General features: G+C 45.3%; 1 protein-coding gene across 4 annotated transcripts in view; it reads left to right on the top strand.

Moving 5' to 3' along the window:
• Positions 1-19,963, top strand: part of SIK3 (SIK family kinase 3) — a 42,723-nt gene that overhangs the window by 2,594 nt on the left and 20,166 nt on the right. For all 4 annotated transcript variants that reach the window (XM_010574965.1, XM_010574963.1, XM_010574964.1 and 1 more), the window contains exons 2-11: positions 937-1,000; positions 7,660-7,821; positions 14,647-14,771; positions 15,668-15,791; positions 16,965-17,083; positions 17,464-17,574; positions 17,741-17,884; positions 18,479-18,556; positions 18,668-18,777; positions 19,596-19,749. In XM_010574965.1, coding sequence (XP_010573267.1) covers positions 937-1,000; positions 7,660-7,821; positions 14,647-14,771; positions 15,668-15,791; positions 16,965-17,083; positions 17,464-17,574; positions 17,741-17,884; positions 18,479-18,556; positions 18,668-18,777; positions 19,596-19,749 — 1,191 coding nt within the window. The remainder of the gene's footprint in view (positions 1-936; positions 1,001-7,659; positions 7,822-14,646; positions 14,772-15,667; positions 15,792-16,964; positions 17,084-17,463; positions 17,575-17,740; positions 17,885-18,478; positions 18,557-18,667; positions 18,778-19,595; positions 19,750-19,963) is intronic.

Genomic DNA, 19,963 nt, shown 5'->3' with positions numbered 1-19,963 from the left:
GGCATTATTTGCTGCTTTTTCTATGCTCAGTGCAATTGCGTGCCCTCACCCACTGTCTATTAAGCATTAAAAATGTAGTTGAGGCCTGTCTTTAGCATATAGTGCCTTGCCCTATGCTTTTCTTCTCTTCTGTATCCTGATAGGGCCTTTCCTAGAAGTTGTTCAGGACTCTGACGTCATTTTGGAGTATAGGTTTCACTAAAGATGATAGAACTGTGCTCAGAAATCAGTCGTACGCTTCCGAGAGTCCTGTGCAGCAGCCCTGCAGTGGTGTGGAGCATGGCATTGCTCTCCGTCAGCCCCTTGCTGCCTTTTGTCTGCCCTTTACAGAAATCCCATCTAATATATCGCCAGCAGTCACTGCTATCATCCCAAAATCCTAACTGACTCTTAAAAAATGTGTGTTAAAAACTGTGAAAAATGTGGCATTACCTGGCTGAACCATGCAGCCTCCCTAAAGCAAAGCTCATGCTGTGGTTTACGTCTAATAGGTCTTGACTCATTTGAAAGTTGCTTATTGATTCAGCAAATATTCCTCCCTTTGGCAAAATTGCATTGGTTATTTTAGTGCCTGCAATGGACTGATTAATTGAAAGGGTGAACTAAGTTTGGTTGTAGGAGCCCTGAAAAGTCTCCCAGGCTGCTGGAATGAGACAAAACTGGGGAGCAAATGCTAAAGGAAGGGGAAATAGAAGAGGAGGAAGGTGAAGTGTTGTGTTTAGTTACAGATTTAGTGTTTAAAACTTGCTGTTTGATTCTTACTTTCCCCAGTTCCTGTCCATTCCTTTGCATAGCTCTGTAAAGCATGGGAAAGTAATATTTTTGATTTGATGAAAGCAGTTACGCGTGTTATAGAAAGAATAAATTTTTTTTAGTTGCGTTTCTTTTTGCACACAGCAGTCTCCTTATCTGTCACTTTTCTGTCCTTGCGTCCAGGTTATGGAGACGGAGAGGATGATTTATCTAGTGACAGAGTATGCTAGTGGAGGGGAAATATTTGGTAAGTACATTTATTGCATTCTTTAATCAGATAATGCACTTGGTTGACTACAGTAAACTGAAAATAGCTGCCACGCTCTCTTGTTTCAGTAGAGAGATGCCCTTCAGCCTGAAAACTTTCCATTGACAAAAGGGGTAAAGAAATAAATGCTACCAACTTAATGGAAAAATAACTTCCATAACCTCTGTTTCTTCTTTGGGTTTCATTGACAGGTGGTGCTGCTACTTTTTTTATGCTGACTTTGGGATTAAAGACATTGGAAATAGTAATCCAGTTGGATTTTAAAGTGTTGCTGAATACTTTGCTTCCCAGCAAGTTATTTCAAACTTGTTGACGATAGCGGAAATGTTGTTTGTTGGTAGCTTTCAAAGAAACAGGCAGTCCTGTGGTTCTGTAGTATTTTGTTCTCAAAACCATGTATTTTCTTATCTTTTTCATATCTGATGTTATCTTAGCATGTATTAGTTACATCCATTTTAAACTCCATTGTCTGCTAAGAATATTTTGGCTGAGCTTTCTTGACCACAGAAGCTATTCTTTAAAGGCAAAAAAGTATCTGTGCAGCACAATTGCAAGAACTGTTGACTGATTTATTAATTTGTTTTATTGCCATGACCAGTAAGAAACTTGTAGAAATAGAGATTTACTTACACACTGGAATTTTGCACCGGGTGGCAGAGTCAGAATTTTGCAAGATTGGTCTTTACTAACTTAGCCAACATGAGCCTCAGAAAAGGGGGCAAATCCTTCATACTTGAAGTGAGCTGGCTTAAATCTGCTTCCAGGCAGTGTCCTTGTGAGGACAGTCACATACAGCCTGTCGGCTAAATGGAAATACTCTCCTTTTTGTCCTGTTAAGTCATTGCAGCAGATTCACTTTTGATGTCAGAGCCTCTCACTCTGCTGGAACTGGCGGCCGAGTTGTAATAAAAGGTGAAGCTCTTAGAGAAGCAAGACAAGCTCCAAATTAAGGAAAAGGAAAACAACTTGAGCTGAAAAATGCTGGTTTCTGGTGAATATAATCTAATACCAGTTCCTTAGTACCTTCGTAGATGGCCATCATGCCTTCTTCTCAACATTGTCCTTGTCCTTTGGATTTCTTCTCTGAGAAGGTGACAGCTGAAGGAAGAAGCAAGTAGTAGCTGATGTTTGGAAAGTGTGTATTGCCTGGTGAAAAACCCGACTTCCTCCAGCTGAGTCTTCCAGTTGTTTCCTCAAACATGAATCACGGTGCTAGGCACCCAGCGGTTCTGGAAGCTTGTGAAATTCGTCTTACCTTGTGCGGCAAGCCATAATTGCAGCAAAATCACTTGAATGTGTATTAGAGTTCGCTTGTGTGTGGATCACTGCAGAAAAGTATAAATGACTTTTTGCTTTTTCTCCCTCTTCTGGTGAATTTGGCAGAGATGGGCTTGTCTTTTTTAAATCCAGAACTATGTGCAAGCTCATATACGAACTTGGAATGAATTCTCTTAGCCTTCTACGCGAGTCGAAGTGAAAATCTCATTGCTTTCTGAAATATTTTATGCTGTAGTAAATTCAGCTCATTAGCATGGCTAATTTCCATTACACTGCCCAGCATTTTATCCTCATGGATAGCTGGGAGCAGCCAGTTATGTAAGAGCCATGACATTTTTCCAGACCAAAGCCAGAGGTTGTGCCCCCGCTAGCCGGTTTTGAGCGTTTTCAGGCACTGCGCGAGGCCCTGTGTGCCCTCGGTGTTGGAGCAGAGAGGGGGAAACTAAAGTCTCAGCTTTTTGTAATCGGAGTTTCCTGAGGAGCCACGAAGACTTTGTTCTAACAGCGGAAGCAATTTACAGGGAGGAAACAGCAACCCATTTTGGGAAGGCTTCCTTGCAGTCGTTAGCATCTCCAGTACTAAAGAATCTCACGTCCTCATGTTGTTGAGAGAAAGTCTATCGCAGCGCAGGCTGGCTTCGCACCCGCTGACTCTTCCATACTATCGTGCAGCGGGCGGAAGCTGGGGCTTACCTGTTATTAAGGATAAAACATTGCCTACACATTGCTTCAACTCAACGCCTGTCCCTCTTATGGTAGGGTTGTTAGGGATCGCTGGACATGCTGCTGGGATAGCCGTGTTAGGTGCGTATGGACAGTGCAGTCACTGTGTCCATTACTGTGCACTGGGGAATCCTCTATTAAATGTGCCTGTGCTGAGCCTTTATCTCTTTTTCTTGATTGTCTCCTAACATCTGCATGACCTAGGTTTTGAAGTGTAGTGCTGAGCTGCAGAAATGGGGGGCGCTGGCAGCCATGGTTTTCTGGATGCTAAACGCTCGGTGTGAGGCTGAGTGCCTCATATAATCCGAGTTACAGTGTCAGGCTTTTGTGAATGGCAAGTTTTTGTTAGAAGCAAATCTAAGTTGTTTCCCTTGGTGCTTTAAAAAGACTTTCACAGGCTTAAACTGTACCATACAACTGTAAATATTACATGGGCAGCAATATAGGTTGGAATTTTTAGCTGAAAGAATGGTAGTTTCTCTAAATGGCCACGGTTTAAATCAGTCAGTGTTGGACGCTTGTCTGTCTTGTGCCTGGTTGGTCTGAGCTCTGCAGGCTGTTCTGGGTAGGCACCTGGGAGAGCTTTACAACCTGTTTATCTGAATTTCCAGTAAAAGGGCTGATAGCTCCTTCAGTGGCCAAGCTGTGCCGTAAGTGTCTTTGATTCATCTGTTACTGGAAACGTTTTGATAATTCGCTTTGTTTGCATAGCACTGCATGGGGATCAGGGGGAAGACTTGCTTTCGCTATGGGCTTAAGCAGCAAAATGTAAATTGTTATTTTTTTCCCTATGCATGTTTTACGTATGGTTGGGTTGCTGGTTTGACATCATGAACAAATTAATGTCTCCTTTTAAATATACGGTGCTCTTTGTTCCAGGTCCCTTGAGTGTCCTTTTTTGCGGTCAGACAGAATACAGTCTAGAAGTCTGTTTTGATTTCAGCTGTTTACTATGAATACTGTAAATAATCTGCAGCCCTCATTGACAAGAATATGAGTACTTGGTTGATTAACAAAAATTCTCAGAAAGCTTGACAAAATTCTCGTCTGGTTAATGTGGTTAGCACATCTGCTGTCTCTGCCCTCTCTCCCCATCTCCTGCCTGTTTGTCCTGAGCTTTCTGAGTGTGAACTGGACAGAGGCGTTAAACAACGTGGTATCAGTCTCTAAGAAGGTCAGGCTGCTTCTGAGATCACAAGGTCACCAAATACGCTGGAAATGTGACTTAATCCACCACCCAGAAGAGATGTAAAGCTTAAGCAGCATTTGTTTTCCAGACAGAAAGCAACTTAAAAGCGTGAGGAGTCTGTCCAGAGGTGAAAAGTGGAAACTTGTGTATCAGTCCTGTCTCTTAACCAGAAGATGCCTTTTCCTCAGTGTAGGATTTTACTGGGTTTTTTAATGCAGAGAGCAGCATCAGATGCTTCATATAAGTACAGACAACAGTGACTGATGTTTTTAAGGGTTGCGAAATGAAATCGTGCATTCCTTCCTCTCTGGAAAACACTCAAAGGAGCAACGCCGTACACATCTTCAGCTCCCGCAGAGCACACTGACGTGTGTATGACCCAGCAGCAAGTCTGTGCCTCTGGACTTGGTGCACTCAAGATCAGTGTGCTGGCTCCCAGCTGAACATTCAGGTCATCTCTGTAACCTCCATTGCACAAGAGGTTTATGCAGACTAAGCCTGCAATGGTTAATTTTGGCATACAGTTGCCCTTGGTGGTATGTGAAGTATTCTGTAGCTTCATTGTTTCTGTCCTTCCTCTGGAGCTTGTGCAGAAATGTCAGCGGTCTCCAAGTGCTGTGCCTACGTGCAGAGCTTGGGGACTGGCCTCTGCTCACATTTCTTCATGAAAAGTGAAATTTCATGCCTAACCTAAGAAGATTTTTTTCACAGCCTAAGCAGGACTGACTAATAAAAGGCGCAGCAGAGTTTTCTGCGTGAGCAGACGTCTGGCAGGGCAGCCCCTGAGAGCAAGACTCTGTGAAGTGTGCGGGACCCAACGGCATGTGTCACTGTCTGTGCAGGGGGACAGGTGACCCTGGTCTGTACAAAAATATACTTAGGATAGCCCTGTAGGAAGGCGCCTGCTGCAGTAGGTGGATTTGATTTCTTGCCTGCAGAAGAATCTCTAAAATATTTTTTTGAATGTTGAAAGATTGGAGGCTTGCACTTTGTTTTAAGAGCGCTTGCTATATTGGCAGGCTCTGCTCCCAAATTCAAGCGGCATAAAAGATGTGAATGACCTTGACTTGTTTAGGAGCTGAGCTACTATCTTTTGATCAGTGGTAATGCTTAAATTGGAGCAGGCCCTTGCTTAACTCTGCTTGCCAGTCTCCCAACTCTTTAGAGTAAAGAATTTATGACCATGCAAATGACTTAATGAAATATGATGGGGCTATTTGAGATAGTAAATTTTGCTTTTCCTAGCAAGTGACTTGAAGGTCACACTGGAATTGGTATGGATTCCCTTCCCCAGCCCTGGCTCAGATTTGGTCATGGAATAAGTTCATCCGATGAATAAAACTTAATTGACAAGTTTTCTGAAAAACAACTTCACTCTGTTGCACAACATGAGTAGTCAAATGTAGAGAAGTAGGTTGCTGTGCAGTCAGAAGCCAGCAGAACTGCTTTGATGGATCTTGGTAATTAGTATTTACTGCAAGTCAATTATGTCACAGGTATTTTAATTAATGGGTGACTGGGAAAAATACAACCACCTGATGAGAAACCTTCAGAAGTGATTTATTTTTATTATTTTCAAGAACAGGTATCTCTGTCGAGCCTTCCAGTTTAATGGAGTTTATGGAGTGAAATGAATCATTTCAGCCTATTTTTGGCCAGAAGTCTTTTGAGGCCAACTCGATGGCCCAGCTGAGAAGTAATAGCCTCTTGAAATGGGCAAGGAGATAATAAGCCCCTGGGGTTTGGCTTGCTAGTGCCTCTGTTCACCCGCTCTGTGGCCCACACTTGAGGGGGGAGGGCTTGTGCAAACCTCTCGGAAGCCTCTCCCGTGAGTTGGGGAAACTCGGGAACCCTCCTGGTCCCGCATGTAGTCAGGGAGTGTGGTTGGTTACTGGGTGCTCTCCAGGATGCTTCTCAGGTTTCTCCTGGCTTTTTGTAGCACTGTCCTCAATTCCATGATCTTGCCAACTACTATTCCTACCATGCCACATCAGTTTTAGCTAGATTTGCTTATAGGGTAGAGAGATATTAGGGAAGGATAATAATTGTATTTCATTATTCAACTGCCGCTTACTTTGACTTTTACACTTTTCCTGGCAGAGTTTTGTTGCCAGTTCTGCTGATGCTTCGGGGGAGGGGGATGCTTTTTCTCCTTTCTCTGCCATTTCTACTGCTGGTCTCCTGCCTGTCCATGCCCACTTGCAGGATGGTGTGATGAGTGGCTTCTGTAAGTCTGGTTTTAAGTGGATTCATTTAAGTTGGGTTGCTGCTGTATGTCTGCCTTTGTGATCTCCTAGAGAGACTGTCCCTGCCCACGCGTGCAATGCTAGCTTCCAAGGAAAGCTGAGCTGGCAACAAATACTACCTTTGAGTGAGAGTGTAGATTTTCAACAAAATATTTTCGAGTACTCAGGTTTCTGTAGTAGAGGCAAGCTCCATTTTTACAATGAAATGCATTGTTGAATATTGCAAGTCTGTTTTTGCAGCAAAACAGTAGCAAGTACGCAGAGGCTGGTTATGAGTGTCAGGAACCCCTGCACGTGTTTTGAAGTGTGTACGATGAATTTCTTTTGTTGCATTGCAGAAGTAAAACTGTTCCTGAAGTTGTACTTTAGTACTGACTTGTAGCATTTGTAAGGGGAGCCTGTGTGCTTCAGGAGTGTTCAGACTGGGTCTCAGCCAAGGCGTACCTTGAGAAGTGTGCTGTGTCCAGCCTGAGCAAGGAGAGTGTGGGTCAGAGGCAGATGTACAGCTGGCTGGAGCGGAGCTGGCATAAACTGCAGAGCACAGCGGGGTTTCACTCCGATCTGGTCACGAGTGGCTTTCCCTCTGAAGAGGGTTGATGTTAAATACTTTCTGCAGCTGGTAGGTGTGTTGGCTAGAAAGCTGAAGTGTCTCTGTAACTAGCCGGGACTTCACTGGTTTCGGCAAGAGTTATCTTTGGTGAGGCTTGTTAGACCAAAGACAAATTTGCTGTGAAAAACCAGAGGGAAGGAGGGATGGCATATGGCCATGAACCTGCACCTCTCACTGTTGAGGTAATATGGTATGAGAGAGGCTTGGTATTTGACTGAAGGAAAAGGTTGAAAAAGTTTTATTTTGATTTTGAAAAAGATTTCAAAACCTTTACACTTTTCACAAAACAGTTCTGATTTTCCAGCCAGCCCCGTCAGCTGTCTTCTAAATAGAGGAAAGTTTGTAATTTTAAAGCCTTTCACTTGGAGACAGCCCAGGTAAGGGCTGGTGTGTCAGTGGCGTGCTGGAGTCCCTTCCCATGTAGCTTCAGCGGTGACCCCGTCTGGTGTTTGAATCTGTAAAACACGCTGGTACCCATGTCGTTCCCCATCTCCATCCTCTGCATTGCTTGCGGTAAGCGCGTGAGAAGCCCCTGTCTGGGTTGCACTCCCTGTGTGAATAACCACTTTGTTCTTCGCTTCGTCCCTTACAGATCACTTGGTGGCCCACGGACGTATGGCTGAGAAGGAAGCCCGGAGAAAGTTCAAGCAAATAGTGGCTGCTGTCAACTTTTGTCACTGTCGTAATATAGTTCACAGAGATCTGAAGGCAGAAAATCTACTTCTGGATGCTAACCTTAACATCAAAATAGCAGGTGAGCTAAGACTAGCAGTGTGGGAGGAAGGCAGCTGCTTTCAGAAGTTAATAAATGTAGGCATTGGCTGCTTCCAGGTATTCAGAAAGAAGGAAACGCAGTGCAGCTAAAGGAAGCTTTGGATTTCGGTGTGGCCTGCTGCCCAGAGCTGAAACTGCCAGGTTGTAGCCGGGAGATTTATATCTCCCTTCAAGTAGCGCAAAGTAAAAGACGACAGAAAAAAAATCAGGTTTGACTTCGTAGGCAGATATGCGGCTGTAGATACTGCGGTGTTCCAATACGCTGGATAGTGGGTGAGACTAATATTAAAAAATTGACCTTGCTTTGAGTCCTGCTGCTGGTTTAGGACTTCTTCGAAGCAGTTCAGACTGGGTGAGAGAGAAAGAATGGAAAAGGAGGGATGACAACATTTATGGTAGAGCAGTGAAGGGGAAACAGCACTCTTGGAATCATTTTACTATGCTGTCTCACAGAGCGAGAGAAGTAGCCCCAGTGCTTTGGGTATTTTAGTCATTGCAGGGTGAGAAGCTGAAGTTACTAAATAAACAGGCCCTTACAGTCTGTTCCGAGTGTTTTGCTGGGCAGTGGGGTTTTTTGCTAATAACTGCCCTTCCAGAGAGCTTGCACCTCGGATGGTTTCTAGACTGACCTAACACAGGCCTGCATGTCTGTGATCCTCTTGTACATGAGATTGAGCCTTGGCTGCTGAGCTCTGTAATGCACTGACTAGACTTGACTTTAGCTTTGTGGGATTATGTAGCAACCGATTGAAACAAGAGGATTTAATACCACCCTGCTCATCTCATTTCATGGGCTTTTGAATTGGAAGAGCTCATACTTACTGTTTAATTCTACTAGAGCCTAATGCATAGCAGAGCATTTTTGGAAAGCACTTTGTTGCCCCTTCTCTTAATATGCTTCCTTGGAGAGCTTGTTGGCTTTTACAAGGGTTTGTAACTTGATTTAAAAAAAAAAAAAAAAAAGTGCTTAGGGCTACAAAACTTTTCAGTCTGTGAGCAATTTTAATGCTGGGAGTTGGGGAATACTCTTCTAGCTTGATACCATCTTGGAGAGAGGAATCAGTCTTATTCCTCGTGTTACTGTTCTCTTATGTACCATCCGTAGGTGTTAGATTAGAGTTTAATATTTGATTTGTAGTAAAATGATTAGTAATTTCTTCGGTTTCTCTCATCCTCACTTTGTGAGGAGGGAATGGAGAAGGAATAGAAAGGAGTGAAGGACTTCATGAAACTTCCTCTGGACACTTAATGGTATGAACCCTGTACTCCTTGGCACAAGGATGATAACCTGCTCTTTGCTGTTCTGGGAGCAGAAGATGAGCAAGAGACATGTTGCTGATGAAGTATAAGTGGTTTGTAGTGTTTCCTATGTGTTAAGCTAATCTGTGCTGCCTTGCACTGTGCAGTGGTTTGTGGCCAACTGAAAGCCTGCTAGCTCACTCTTCCCAGGACTGCGCTGTGTGCAGTCACCGAGAGAAACATACTGACAATGTGGGGAAAATTACTTGGTTTTGCCAGTCAGAATCATTTCCTGCTGAAGGAGGGCAGCAGCAAGCGCCTGTTGGTAGCTGCTGCAGTGGGCAGTGGAAGGAGTTGGTGGCAGGTAATGGAGCTCCAACAAGAAAGGCTGTTCAGGAGGTCTTTATGAGCAGCACTTTCTGGTATCTGTTTTATGCGAACAGATGCACTAATGATTTGAGGCCATCTTGTGTTCATGGGGTAAAATCTAATCTGTGTGTAGGGGGGGAGGGTGCCTAGCAAATAAAAAGAAAGAAAGAAGTTAAAAACTAACCCAGGTAGAAACTGGAATACAGCTGGATTTCCTGCAGAAATGTCCACATGAGCATGCTGACAAGCTCTGTGAATGTCTGAAAATTGTGGAAACTTTTTTTTTTTAATCTAAGGGAGTTGGAAACTATTTTCCTTCCAAATCTCAGCTCCCAGAATGGACTCTAGAAGATAGTTCCCACCCTGATGGTGGTAGTGTTTTACGTGGCAGGAAGATGTGGTAGTGATTTGAAAAGTAGCCTGGAAAAGCTGATTTATGGTATAGGATTTTCCAAGTATTAAGTTTTGTCCCTATAACTCATCAATTACAACTTGACACTGGTTCTTCCATTGTTTCAAGAGCAAAAAAAGAAGTGATAGCAACCGATCTCTTTCACCCCAGACCTCCCAGAATAAACACTACAGAAATGCACAAAGCACTGTTACACAGGGTGGAGGATCTGTTAAACCTTCACTGCCAAACCCGTTAACTGTGTCTAACTCAAACCTTTTCAAGAATCCATTTAATGTTCAGCTGATGGAAGCTAGACATATAATCTCAAGTGTCTTCTGAAGGCTCTGCTTGGTAGGTCTGGTCACTTTTTATCTGCCAAGTAGCAGCATCACAGACAGCCTGAAGGATGGATGCAGTAAGCCAGTGTGTCATCTCTGACACTCAGAGCTGAGACTGGGACTAGAGCTTTGTGGTTCTTCTGGTACCCATATGCGCAGCCTTTAGTAATGTGCATAATTCCATCAGCTTTTGGAGTTTTGCAGACTCTCACCGGTGCAGATTTTCTAGCACATTTCTACTGACCTCCATTTGCAGCTTTGCATCCCTTGCTTGGCATTAGTTAAGTAATTGACACAGCAAGATAGTGTAGCAGTCTCAAAATCGGTTAATGCTGTTATTCTCACTCAATGGTGACTACAAGTGTGCTTTTGGGGTTTGGGTTCAGGGTTTGGTTTTTTTTTTTTTGATTGATTGCAACTATACTATTTTTCCGTAAACAGTAAGATAGATACAAACGCTCTTACCTTCGTGCTCATTTTTCCCATGGATGCCTTTTCTCCAGCATACCTTCTCAAAGTCTGAGTCAGTAGCTTCTGGCACTATGTTCACTTGTGCTCCCAGTCAGAGGGTTCAGCCAGGAGTTGAGATTATTGCTAAATACCCAGGCCTTCCTGGGGTATGGTTTCAGAGAGGAATCTGATCTATGCATTGCTTTGCATTCGTTTGCAAGAGACTGCTTGCTCTTTCACCTTCTGAGGATAAAAGTTCCTGTTGTGCAGATACTAAAGGCTCTTGCTCTGAGGAAATGTGAGGGACTGGGCCCACCTTTTTATAGCACAGAGATGTTTCTTTTAAATATTTTCCCTATATCACATCATTGTGACTTTTACCTTGCTCTTTTTAAAAATGCTCCTCTTCCCTCTGCATCTGTTTGTGGAATGAGACCTGGTTGCTCCCTGGGGATTTGGATTTGTATGTCTGGGGTGAACTGGGGTGACTTGTCATAGTTTTTAAGAAAGTTTAAGTTGTAGTTTGGTTTTTTTGGTTTGGTTTAGATTTTGTTTTGTTGTTTTTTGTTGCTTTGGGGTTTTCAAATCCGCCACTGAACTTTCAGGGGGGCTTTTAAAAAGCCTGCTGTTTTCACCAGCCTTGACCTCAGTTGATGCAGCACAGGTGGGTTCTGGAAGCTGTTTCCAGCCTTTGAGCAGTGCTTCGCGTAAGATGGAGCCATCTGGCTCCAGCTCCCCACAGAGACGAGCAGCGTGACTCACCCGGAGCCCGGAAAGCACTGGGTAGAGCAGCAGCTCTCCACAGGGAGAGGTTTTTCATCCTGAAATCTTGGGCAGCCATGGGGTGAGTGCAGGAGCTCCAGGACCTGCTGGGTGGACACCAACATGCTGGCGGCAGCACCTCTGCCCTTCTAGCCTGGTCCTCTAAGGAGCGGCTCTGTGGGGCTGCTCTCTCTGCCCACCTCCGCTCCGCTGTCAAAAAGAGCTGTGAACCCATGGGCTAATTTCAACCTGATGTGGAAGAAGGGTAAAGTTTCAAAGATGGCCAATCTCCTGCAGCTCTTACAAAGCAGAGAAGGTTGCGGGAGGCAGCTGTTGCATGTCTGTTCAGAGGCAGCGGTGGCTGCCAGCTGGCATGGCAAGGCACAGCTCTGCCCTCGCTGCAGAATGTGCTGCTGCTTGCTCGCCATGCTGCTATCAAATGGGGCTCGTCGGCATGACCGGTTAGCGGGCCAGTGCAACAGTGTGGGGAACACCTCGGTCCTCTGTCCTGTGCAGAGCTGGAGCTGGTGCCAGGCTGCACGAGGTGGCGTTCACTGCTTTGAAAATACGGTTGGTTCCCACAGTGCTGCAAAGCCCATTTGAGTACATACAAGGATAAATAAAAGTAACTAAACCAGAATAATTTGCTCAATATATGTGAAGTACCAAAATTCCAGCGTGTTCTTGCACAGTTGGAAAGAGTTTACATCTAAACTTGACTACAGATGCTTTGTTGTGAGGAGATGGAAATACATTTAGTGCTCTAGTTTTTATTGCTTGCTCTGATAGCTGTAATTCAGGCACTTGTTACACATCCTGCTTTAAACATGAGACAGAACAGCTCAAAAGCTTGCAGAAGTGGAAAAGACAATTGTGTGGCTGTGTACTATTTCCCTGAAATAGTCCTCCAAAGGCTGGCTGCTCCTGTGTTTTGGAAGTTTAGATGAGTTCATTTCCAACAGTAAAAACCCAAAGGGTGTTTAACTGCCTCATTTTGATACTGTGATGCTTTTAAAGAACATTTACCATCTCTGTGCTCTGTTTTGAGGTAGGGTTTGAGTAGCGTTGTCTGTACTCCAGGTATTTCCACAGGAACATGCCACACTAGGTATTCCTCGCAAGCATAAACCATCTCCACACGGAGAATTTTGCCCCCGCGAAGGGATGGGAGGAGGGGAAGTTGGCTGTACCCTCCTGGCGCTGAGCTAGCAGGAGTCGTGCCGACTGTGCCTGCTGTGCCGAGCTGTGCTAGGTGGTCTGCTGAGCTTTGCAGAAGCTGTTTGAAGGAGGAGAGGAAAGTCACCTGAAATTAGGTCATGGAAAATCCTGTAAGGAAAGCAGTGATGGTGAGCGGGAGCACAGACTCACCAGTTAGTGCATTGTCTGTGGAGTGCTTGTGGCGTTTTCTGTGCCTCCTGCACAGAGGTGTTGGCCATCACTGGCCTCGCTGATGGCTCGTTCTTGGAAGTTGGTGTGAAACTCTGGGCACTGGTGTTAACGGGCTTTTGTTTAGAAGATGACAACCGTTTTCCTTTCTGCAAGGCAATATCGAATGTGTTGGGGCAAACCTGTAGTTTTACATGATTTAGGAAAACAAATATTTCTTGATGGCTAAAGAAGATGGCATGCCAAAGTCCTTACCTTTTAAAGCATGGGTAAAAGACTGTAAGGAGAAATAAGCAGATAAAAATGAAGATGAGTTTTCAAGATGAATGTGTATTTATTTCAAGAAATGGGAAAAAAACTTTTGTGCTTTTGCATTTCAAGTATTCTTTACCATTTGTATACATGTAGTGAAGTATGCGTTTTCAGTCCAATTCTCCTGGCACGACATGGGGATCTTGTGTTTCACTGACAGGTAGGCAGTCAGCTGTGCATTATTCCAGATACGCTGCAGTTCTGACCACTGATGGAGTCAAAATTAATCTTAAGCTCTTTATAAGAGATTTTCACTTTCTGCAGCTGTACTGCATATTTTTGCCACGATGCTTTTTTGGTTTAATCAGTTAGAATTTGCAAACTGAGCTCTGGCCTCCTTGTTTTTTCCAGTGTTTCTCAACAAGCCTGCCGTGAGGATCTGCTGCTGGTGCAAATGCCATGAAAAATGTCCTTGTTGCTGTGGGTCCCCATCTGCATGCGTTAATGTCACTCACCCTCCTGCTGGCACACTTCTAGCAGAAACACAGGCAGAGCAGTTTGCAGATAACCTTTGTGGCACCGCTCCTTCTGATGGAGCTTGCTTCTAAGGGCACCTCGTTCACGGGACATGGAGACGCCTCTTTCTGACTGTATATTTGCTTTTATTCAATGGACACGAAAAAGAAGGAAATTGTTAGTGAAGCTTCTTTCTTTTTGTAAGAAAAAGCTCACTTCTCTTGAGTCCATTGGTTTCTCTACTTCATCCAGTGTGAGTCCCAGCTGTGTGCCAGAGGGTGGCAGGTTAATTAGCAGAGAATGCCATTAGTGCCCACGTAAGCTGATGGCTGACTGCCCGTAAGGTTAAGACCTTTCTTTTAATTTCTCTTTCAGGATTTATTATTTGCTGTTGGTGGATGATTTGACTGGGTTTGTAGAGCTGCCCACCATAACCAAAGTTTCCAGCTCACATAACACTTTCTGGAAAATCAAAGTTTCCCGTTCTTTTTCTCTTTGTCTGCATTTTGTCCTTGCTGCCGGCTGCCCTGGCCCTAATGAAGTTGAGAAACTTGACATTGGAGATGGAAATTAACACACAAGATTTATGTGGGATTTCTTGAATATAACGTGGAAGCCTCATTCCAAACCATCCACCTGACTTGCAGCAACCCTAGTTGATCTGATGGCTGGTGTATTGACTCCAGCATGGAAATCACATGGGCAAAAAGCAAAGAGGAAATTTTTGGGAAGATCTTTGTGTTCTGCTAAGCAAAAGCAGTATGGTTATAGTATGTGAAGCAGGCCTAAGTCTTGGTATTGCAGCAGGTTGTTTAAATGGGGTGTCGTTTATACTGTATGAAGTGGACATGCCGCTGATAATACTTGGTTTTCTTTTGTCTCAGTACGGAGAGAAGTTGCACATTGTCCAGGTGGATTCCGCATTGCTCTTACTGTTCTTGCCTCTTTTGCACTCTTGTTTCTCTGATGTCTGTGTATCAGTTATCCGTTCTGGGATTGTATGTGACTTTACTAGACTCAGCAAATTACTTATATCCCATTTGCTTAGGACAGGTGGAGTGGATTGTATTCCTTTAATCAGTTCTCTTTGTTCTTTCAGATTTTGGGTTCAGTAACATCTTCACACCTGGTCAACTGCTTAAAACCTGGTGTGGGAGTCCTCCCTATGCTGCTCCAGAGCTCTTTGAAGGAAAGGAATACGATGGGCCAAAGGTTGACATTTGGGTATGCAATGAACCTCCTTCTCTCTTTGATCTGATTTTTGCTCTGTTTGTTTGGCTTTGCTTCCTGAATACTTGGTATGTGTCTTGGAGAAAAGCCCCTGATATGGGAAACAATGTTTTTCAAAGAAACACTTACAAAATTTTGTTCTGGCTACTATGTCACATGTTTTCTTTATTGGGAGGCATGGTGCCAAAAATATTAGTTGCCCAGAAAAGCGTTTTTAATTTAGTTTCCCAAAAATACGGTTTGCTTCACCACTGTTGAATGGCAGAGTACTTGCTGCAGTAGGGCTTGATCTGGCAGAGCTGAAAGAGGAAAGGTCAAGTTTTGCTCTACAAGGTTTTTGCAGAGAGCACATTAGCACAGAGACTTGGGATGGTCTTCCTCTGTGGCACTAGCTGTGCAACGCAAAGCCTGCTTTGCCCTGCAGCCCTGCCTTTCAACACCAGCTCGGTTGCCTGCTGTCCTGCCTCTTCTTCTCGTGGGGCTCCCCAAGCTCTGTCAGGCAAGCCGGATGAGTGCAAGGGAAGGGTGGCATAGCTGGGTTTGAAACGGCCGCACCGTCCCAGCGGTGTTAGGTTGGCTGAAGCTGTTTGGTCTGGGCATGCAGGTTGGCCAGAGCCTCCTGCTGCAATGGTGTGGGGCTGCCTCAGGCAGGCTGGGGCTGTAGGCTTCTTTAACCATTGGCTTCTGAGGCTCCAAAGAAAGTCTAAATTAGGCTTGAAGTTTGCAGGAGGAATTAAGCTGGCCTGGGATGTCAGCAAGGCCCACTCCAATGGGATTTGGTTTTTCTTCTTTATTATTATTTTATTTTATTTAAACATTTACTGCAATTAACTGCAGTCTCCCAGTCTCTCCCTCTAACGTTGCTGACACAACCTTTGTTTTGGATGCAGAGTCTTGGCGTGGTGCTGTACGTGCTGGTCTGCGGTGCTCTGCCCTTCGACGGGAGCACGCTGCAGAACCTGCGGGCGAGGGTGCTCAGTGGGAAATTTCGCATTCCATTTTTCATGTCCACAGGTAAGGGGTGCACGCACCCCAGCATGCCTGCAGCGCTGAGCAGGCGCTGGTTGCGTCTCTGCTTACAGATTCTTTGGAGCACTTACATTATAGTATACCAGCTGATTAATGTGCCAATCAAGTGGTATGCCAGGAAGCTTATCCACTGGATGGTGGTTTGTAACGTAAGCTAAAATGAGTTCTGAGTCTGGAATTTAGAAACCAAAATACCCTTATTTAAAATCTCAGCTTTCATGTATGTAACTATGCAAACTATAGCAAAACATCAGCAAAGATACACTCCTTCTAAATTTTGGGAAATGTGAAAGCTAAAAATGGAAGAGTGATTTAGGAATATAGAGACTCTCACTGTACCTGTTTTAGACAAGAAGCTTTTCACAGCATTATAGCACGTGAATTTCCAGCAATACCCCCATCAGAGATGAATGTCTGTGTCCTGTTTCTGCAAAAATGCTTCTGAATGCTTTAGTAATAAATCTTGTTTTGGAAAAGTATGATTAATTCTCAGGTAAAAACAACTTCATTTCATAACAAGTCACATGTAGGTTCTTGGTTGCCTGCTGTCAGATTAAGGAGTAATTTTGCATGGGCTGCGTGGAGTTTCCCACCTGTAAGCTTCCTTGCCTGCCGCCTTACTTGTGGAAGAGGCTCTCTTCACGCAGAAAATGCTTGCTAAAATGTGGTGCTTTTAAAGCAAGCTTAGATCTAACCCACCCCAAATGGAGGAGAGCCTCAGCAGTCCCCCACAGTGACAGCACATGCATAATACAGTGGAGAAATCATTCACAGTGAGCTGTTCCCGAGTGGGGAATGGTCAGGGGATACTTTGTCCTTCAACCCCCCAAAGCCAGTCGTGTCCCCCAGCCAGTGCCGGCAAGGCGGGGAGGGATGGGGTGACAGCGTGCCACCTAGGGGCTCCGGCAAATAGCACAGGGGCCCGGTGGCCTGGGTGGCTTGCTTCCTTCCTAGCCTGGGGAAATCGAATGTCTTCAGCAAAGCGGCACGTGTGCGAAGTGCAAAAGGAGAAGCAGTATTTTTGCTGTGTATGATTTCCTGCGGAGAAGCGCATTGCTTTGAAAGAAAAAAGCGCTTTCGCCCTTGCAGCGTGAGGCTGCCTCCTGCAGAAGTCGTGTCCCTCCCTGCGGGTTACCCAGCCTCTCTCTTCCCCTGCAGAATGTGAACATCTGATCCGCCACATGCTGGTCTTGGACCCAAGCAAGCGGCTCTCCATGGAGCAGATCTGCAAACACAAGTGGATGAAGATTGGGGAGGCCGATGCAGAGTTTGACAGGGTGAGAAGCAGAAGCGAGCTGGTGTGCGAGTGGGGTCTGCTCAGTGCCTGCTGGGCTGCAGATGGGCTCCAGGCACATAGTGCTGCAATGTTCCTTTCGGCTGTTTGAGACCTCTCATTGGAAGTGCTGGTGCGCTGCCTTTCCGCTTTCTGTCTCCTGGTCTTGCTTTCCACATCGCTCCTCATCTGCATATATTTTTGTATCTTTCCCTTTGGCACTGAGAGCCAAAGGGACTAGATTTTGATTTGGTGTGCCATCAGCCTTCAAAGCTCATGCCAGCTTGCAGCCAGAGCCTGGTGCATTGGTTCCTCAGAGCGCTGTGACTCATCGGTGTGTCTTTGGGAATGTCAGCACTCAAGTCTGTGTCTGTGCTCTTACAGCTGATAGCGGAGTGTCAGCACCTGAAGACCGAGAGGCAGATGGAGCCGCTGAATGAGGACGTGCTGCTAGCAATGGCAGACATGGGGCTGGACAAGGAGCGCACAATTCAGGTGAGACACCACAGCTGACAGTCGTGTCCTGCCTGTTCCCATTGGAGATCAAATGGCCATGTTTGTTGCTTATCACCTCTGGTAACTGAGCACCCTCAGCACGGTATGGAGCATATTGTGTTGTTTGACAAAAGGCACTGACCGCTTTTTCCTTTTCCTCTTTTAGTCATTAAGAGCCGATGCTTATGATCACTACAGTGCAATCTACAGCCTGCTCTGCGACCGCCTGAAGAGACACAAGAATCTGCGCATTGCAGCATCTCCAAGTATACCACGGACCATGACCTTCCCCACCTCTGCTAACATCCAGGTAGATCCTGCTTGCGTAATGTTCTTCCAGCCCTGGAAGGCCAGCCAGTCCCTTACCTGCCAAACTCAGACTTGCTTGTGGGTGTCCTCATCCTGGCAGGAGTGTCAAAATGTTCCTCGTCCAAGAACTTTGTGTGTATTTAGGGTGCCATAATCCTGAGATTAGGAACAGTTTGTTCATTGGTTGTGGGTTTAGTGGATCCCTTTCAGACAAAGTCTTGTGTTAGCTTAGCGACAGAGGAAAAGGCAATGTGAGGGTTACTGTTTGGGAGGCAGAGTTTACAGACCAGGGCTCTGGTGCGATGCTTCTTCCTCAATTTGTGCTGCTGTCCAAGAAATAAATATTTGCTTTAAGAGAGGCCAGGTCATAAGGGAAGCAGAAGAGATGCTGACCCTGCCTGAACAGAAGGGAGGAGGGGAAATGAGGCAACCCCTTGAGAATTAGGAATAAACTGATCTTCACTGGCTCCAGGGTAACCTCTGTATTCCCAAGTGCTTAGGTCTGTGCACTGGTGTTAATCCAGCGGTGTTTGTAAAGGGGTTGTACGAGATGCTAGCTTCATGCCTTCTGATTTTGATCTTACTGCTCTTGCAGACAGAACAGACAGGCAATACCATGAGCATCAATGTGCCACAAGTCCAGCTCATCAACCCCGAAAACCAAATTGTGGAGGTGAGGTACACCCCTTGATGGCCCCTGCAAGTTCTTTTCCCAGGCTTGCACCAAAGCCTTTTGCTTGACCCTCACTTGTGTTTCAACATCTCCAATGTTTTGCCTGCCCAGACTGACGGAACAATGAACTTGGACAGTGATGAAGGGGAAGAGCCGTCACCTGAAGCTCTGGTCCGTTACCTCTCCATGAGAAGGCACACGGTTGGAGTAGCTGACCCACGGTTAGTATTGGACCCTAACTCCCTGAGGGAGGATTAAGGGAACCTGAAGATTTACTCCTAGCACGTGACTTTGGTCCTTCTGAGATGTCACAGATTTATTCACGTGCTACATTGGCAGATGAGAGGCTAATGTCTGAAAGGGACTTCTGGGCTCTGTGGTATATAAGACTTGATACATTTTGGACTGGCAATGGTCTCCAGTTTCTGGGCTGGCAAATATGCTTCACAGCGTGCCCCTCAGTCCCAGGTCTCTGCTTCACTTTAGGCAGACCAGGTGGTGATGAGTGCATGTATCTATCATAGCTGGTATCAAACCTTTGGTTTCCCGCTCCTGCTGTGAGTGGCTTGGAGTTATTTCTGCAAACTTGATTTTTGCCAGATGGAGAAAGAAATTCAAGGTGTCTCTTTAGCCAAAAGTGTTCTTTTAAATGTCCTAGTTCTGTTGCACAGCTTGGTTAGTATTTCAGCTGAGGATGAGATGCTTTCCTCTTCTTCCTCATCAGCTCTGTGTAAGCTCTAGTGGTGTTCACTGGTGTGCAAGCCAGTTTCTCACCTAGGGTGCACTGCTCTCATGTCCTAGGTAAAGTTTTCGTGATAAATGCGACTTGAGGGTAATGCAAAGAGCTAGTTCTGGCAAATCTCAACTTGGAGGGGAAGAAGGAACAAGTAAAAACCAAAGGGTGGCTTGGCTACTCTCCGTGACCATTTTCTGGAGCAGTAAGAAGCCTTTTTGTGAAGGGAAACAGAGTGTACTGGGCCTATGGGTGGTGCTCTCCACATCATTGCTAATTTGCCTGTCTGTAAATGTGATTGCACAGGACGGAAGTCATGGAAGATCTGCAGAAGCTCCTGCCTGGCTTCCCCCGTGTCACTCCTCAGGCTCCGTTCCTGCAGGTGACTCCGAATGTGAACTTCATGCACAATGTGCTGCCTAGGCAGAACCTGCAGCCCACGGGTCAGCTGGAGTACAAGGTACTGACTGATGCGTGCGCTCCCTTCTGCAGTCTGTGCCCCACCAGCATGTGGGGGTGTGTTTGTGCTCGCACTTGCTCTCTCTGTCTGCCAGTTCCTTGGACTCCAAGCTTCAAGGTTTATCCTCTTGCTGTCTCTTTAGGTATCATTCTAGTTGGTTACTCAAAAAGCCAAAGAATGAAAGAACACTGCAATATGAAATTAATTAATGGGC

Source organism: Haliaeetus leucocephalus, unplaced genomic scaffold (genome assembly GCF_000737465.1).
Source record: "Haliaeetus leucocephalus isolate CR32 unplaced genomic scaffold, Haliaeetus_leucocephalus-4.0 Scaffold450, whole genome shotgun sequence".
Lineage (NCBI taxonomy): Eukaryota > Metazoa > Chordata > Aves > Accipitriformes > Accipitridae > Haliaeetus > Haliaeetus leucocephalus.
The sequence above is the reverse complement of the archived record's forward strand: the minus strand, read 5'-3'. Positions and strand labels throughout refer to the sequence as shown.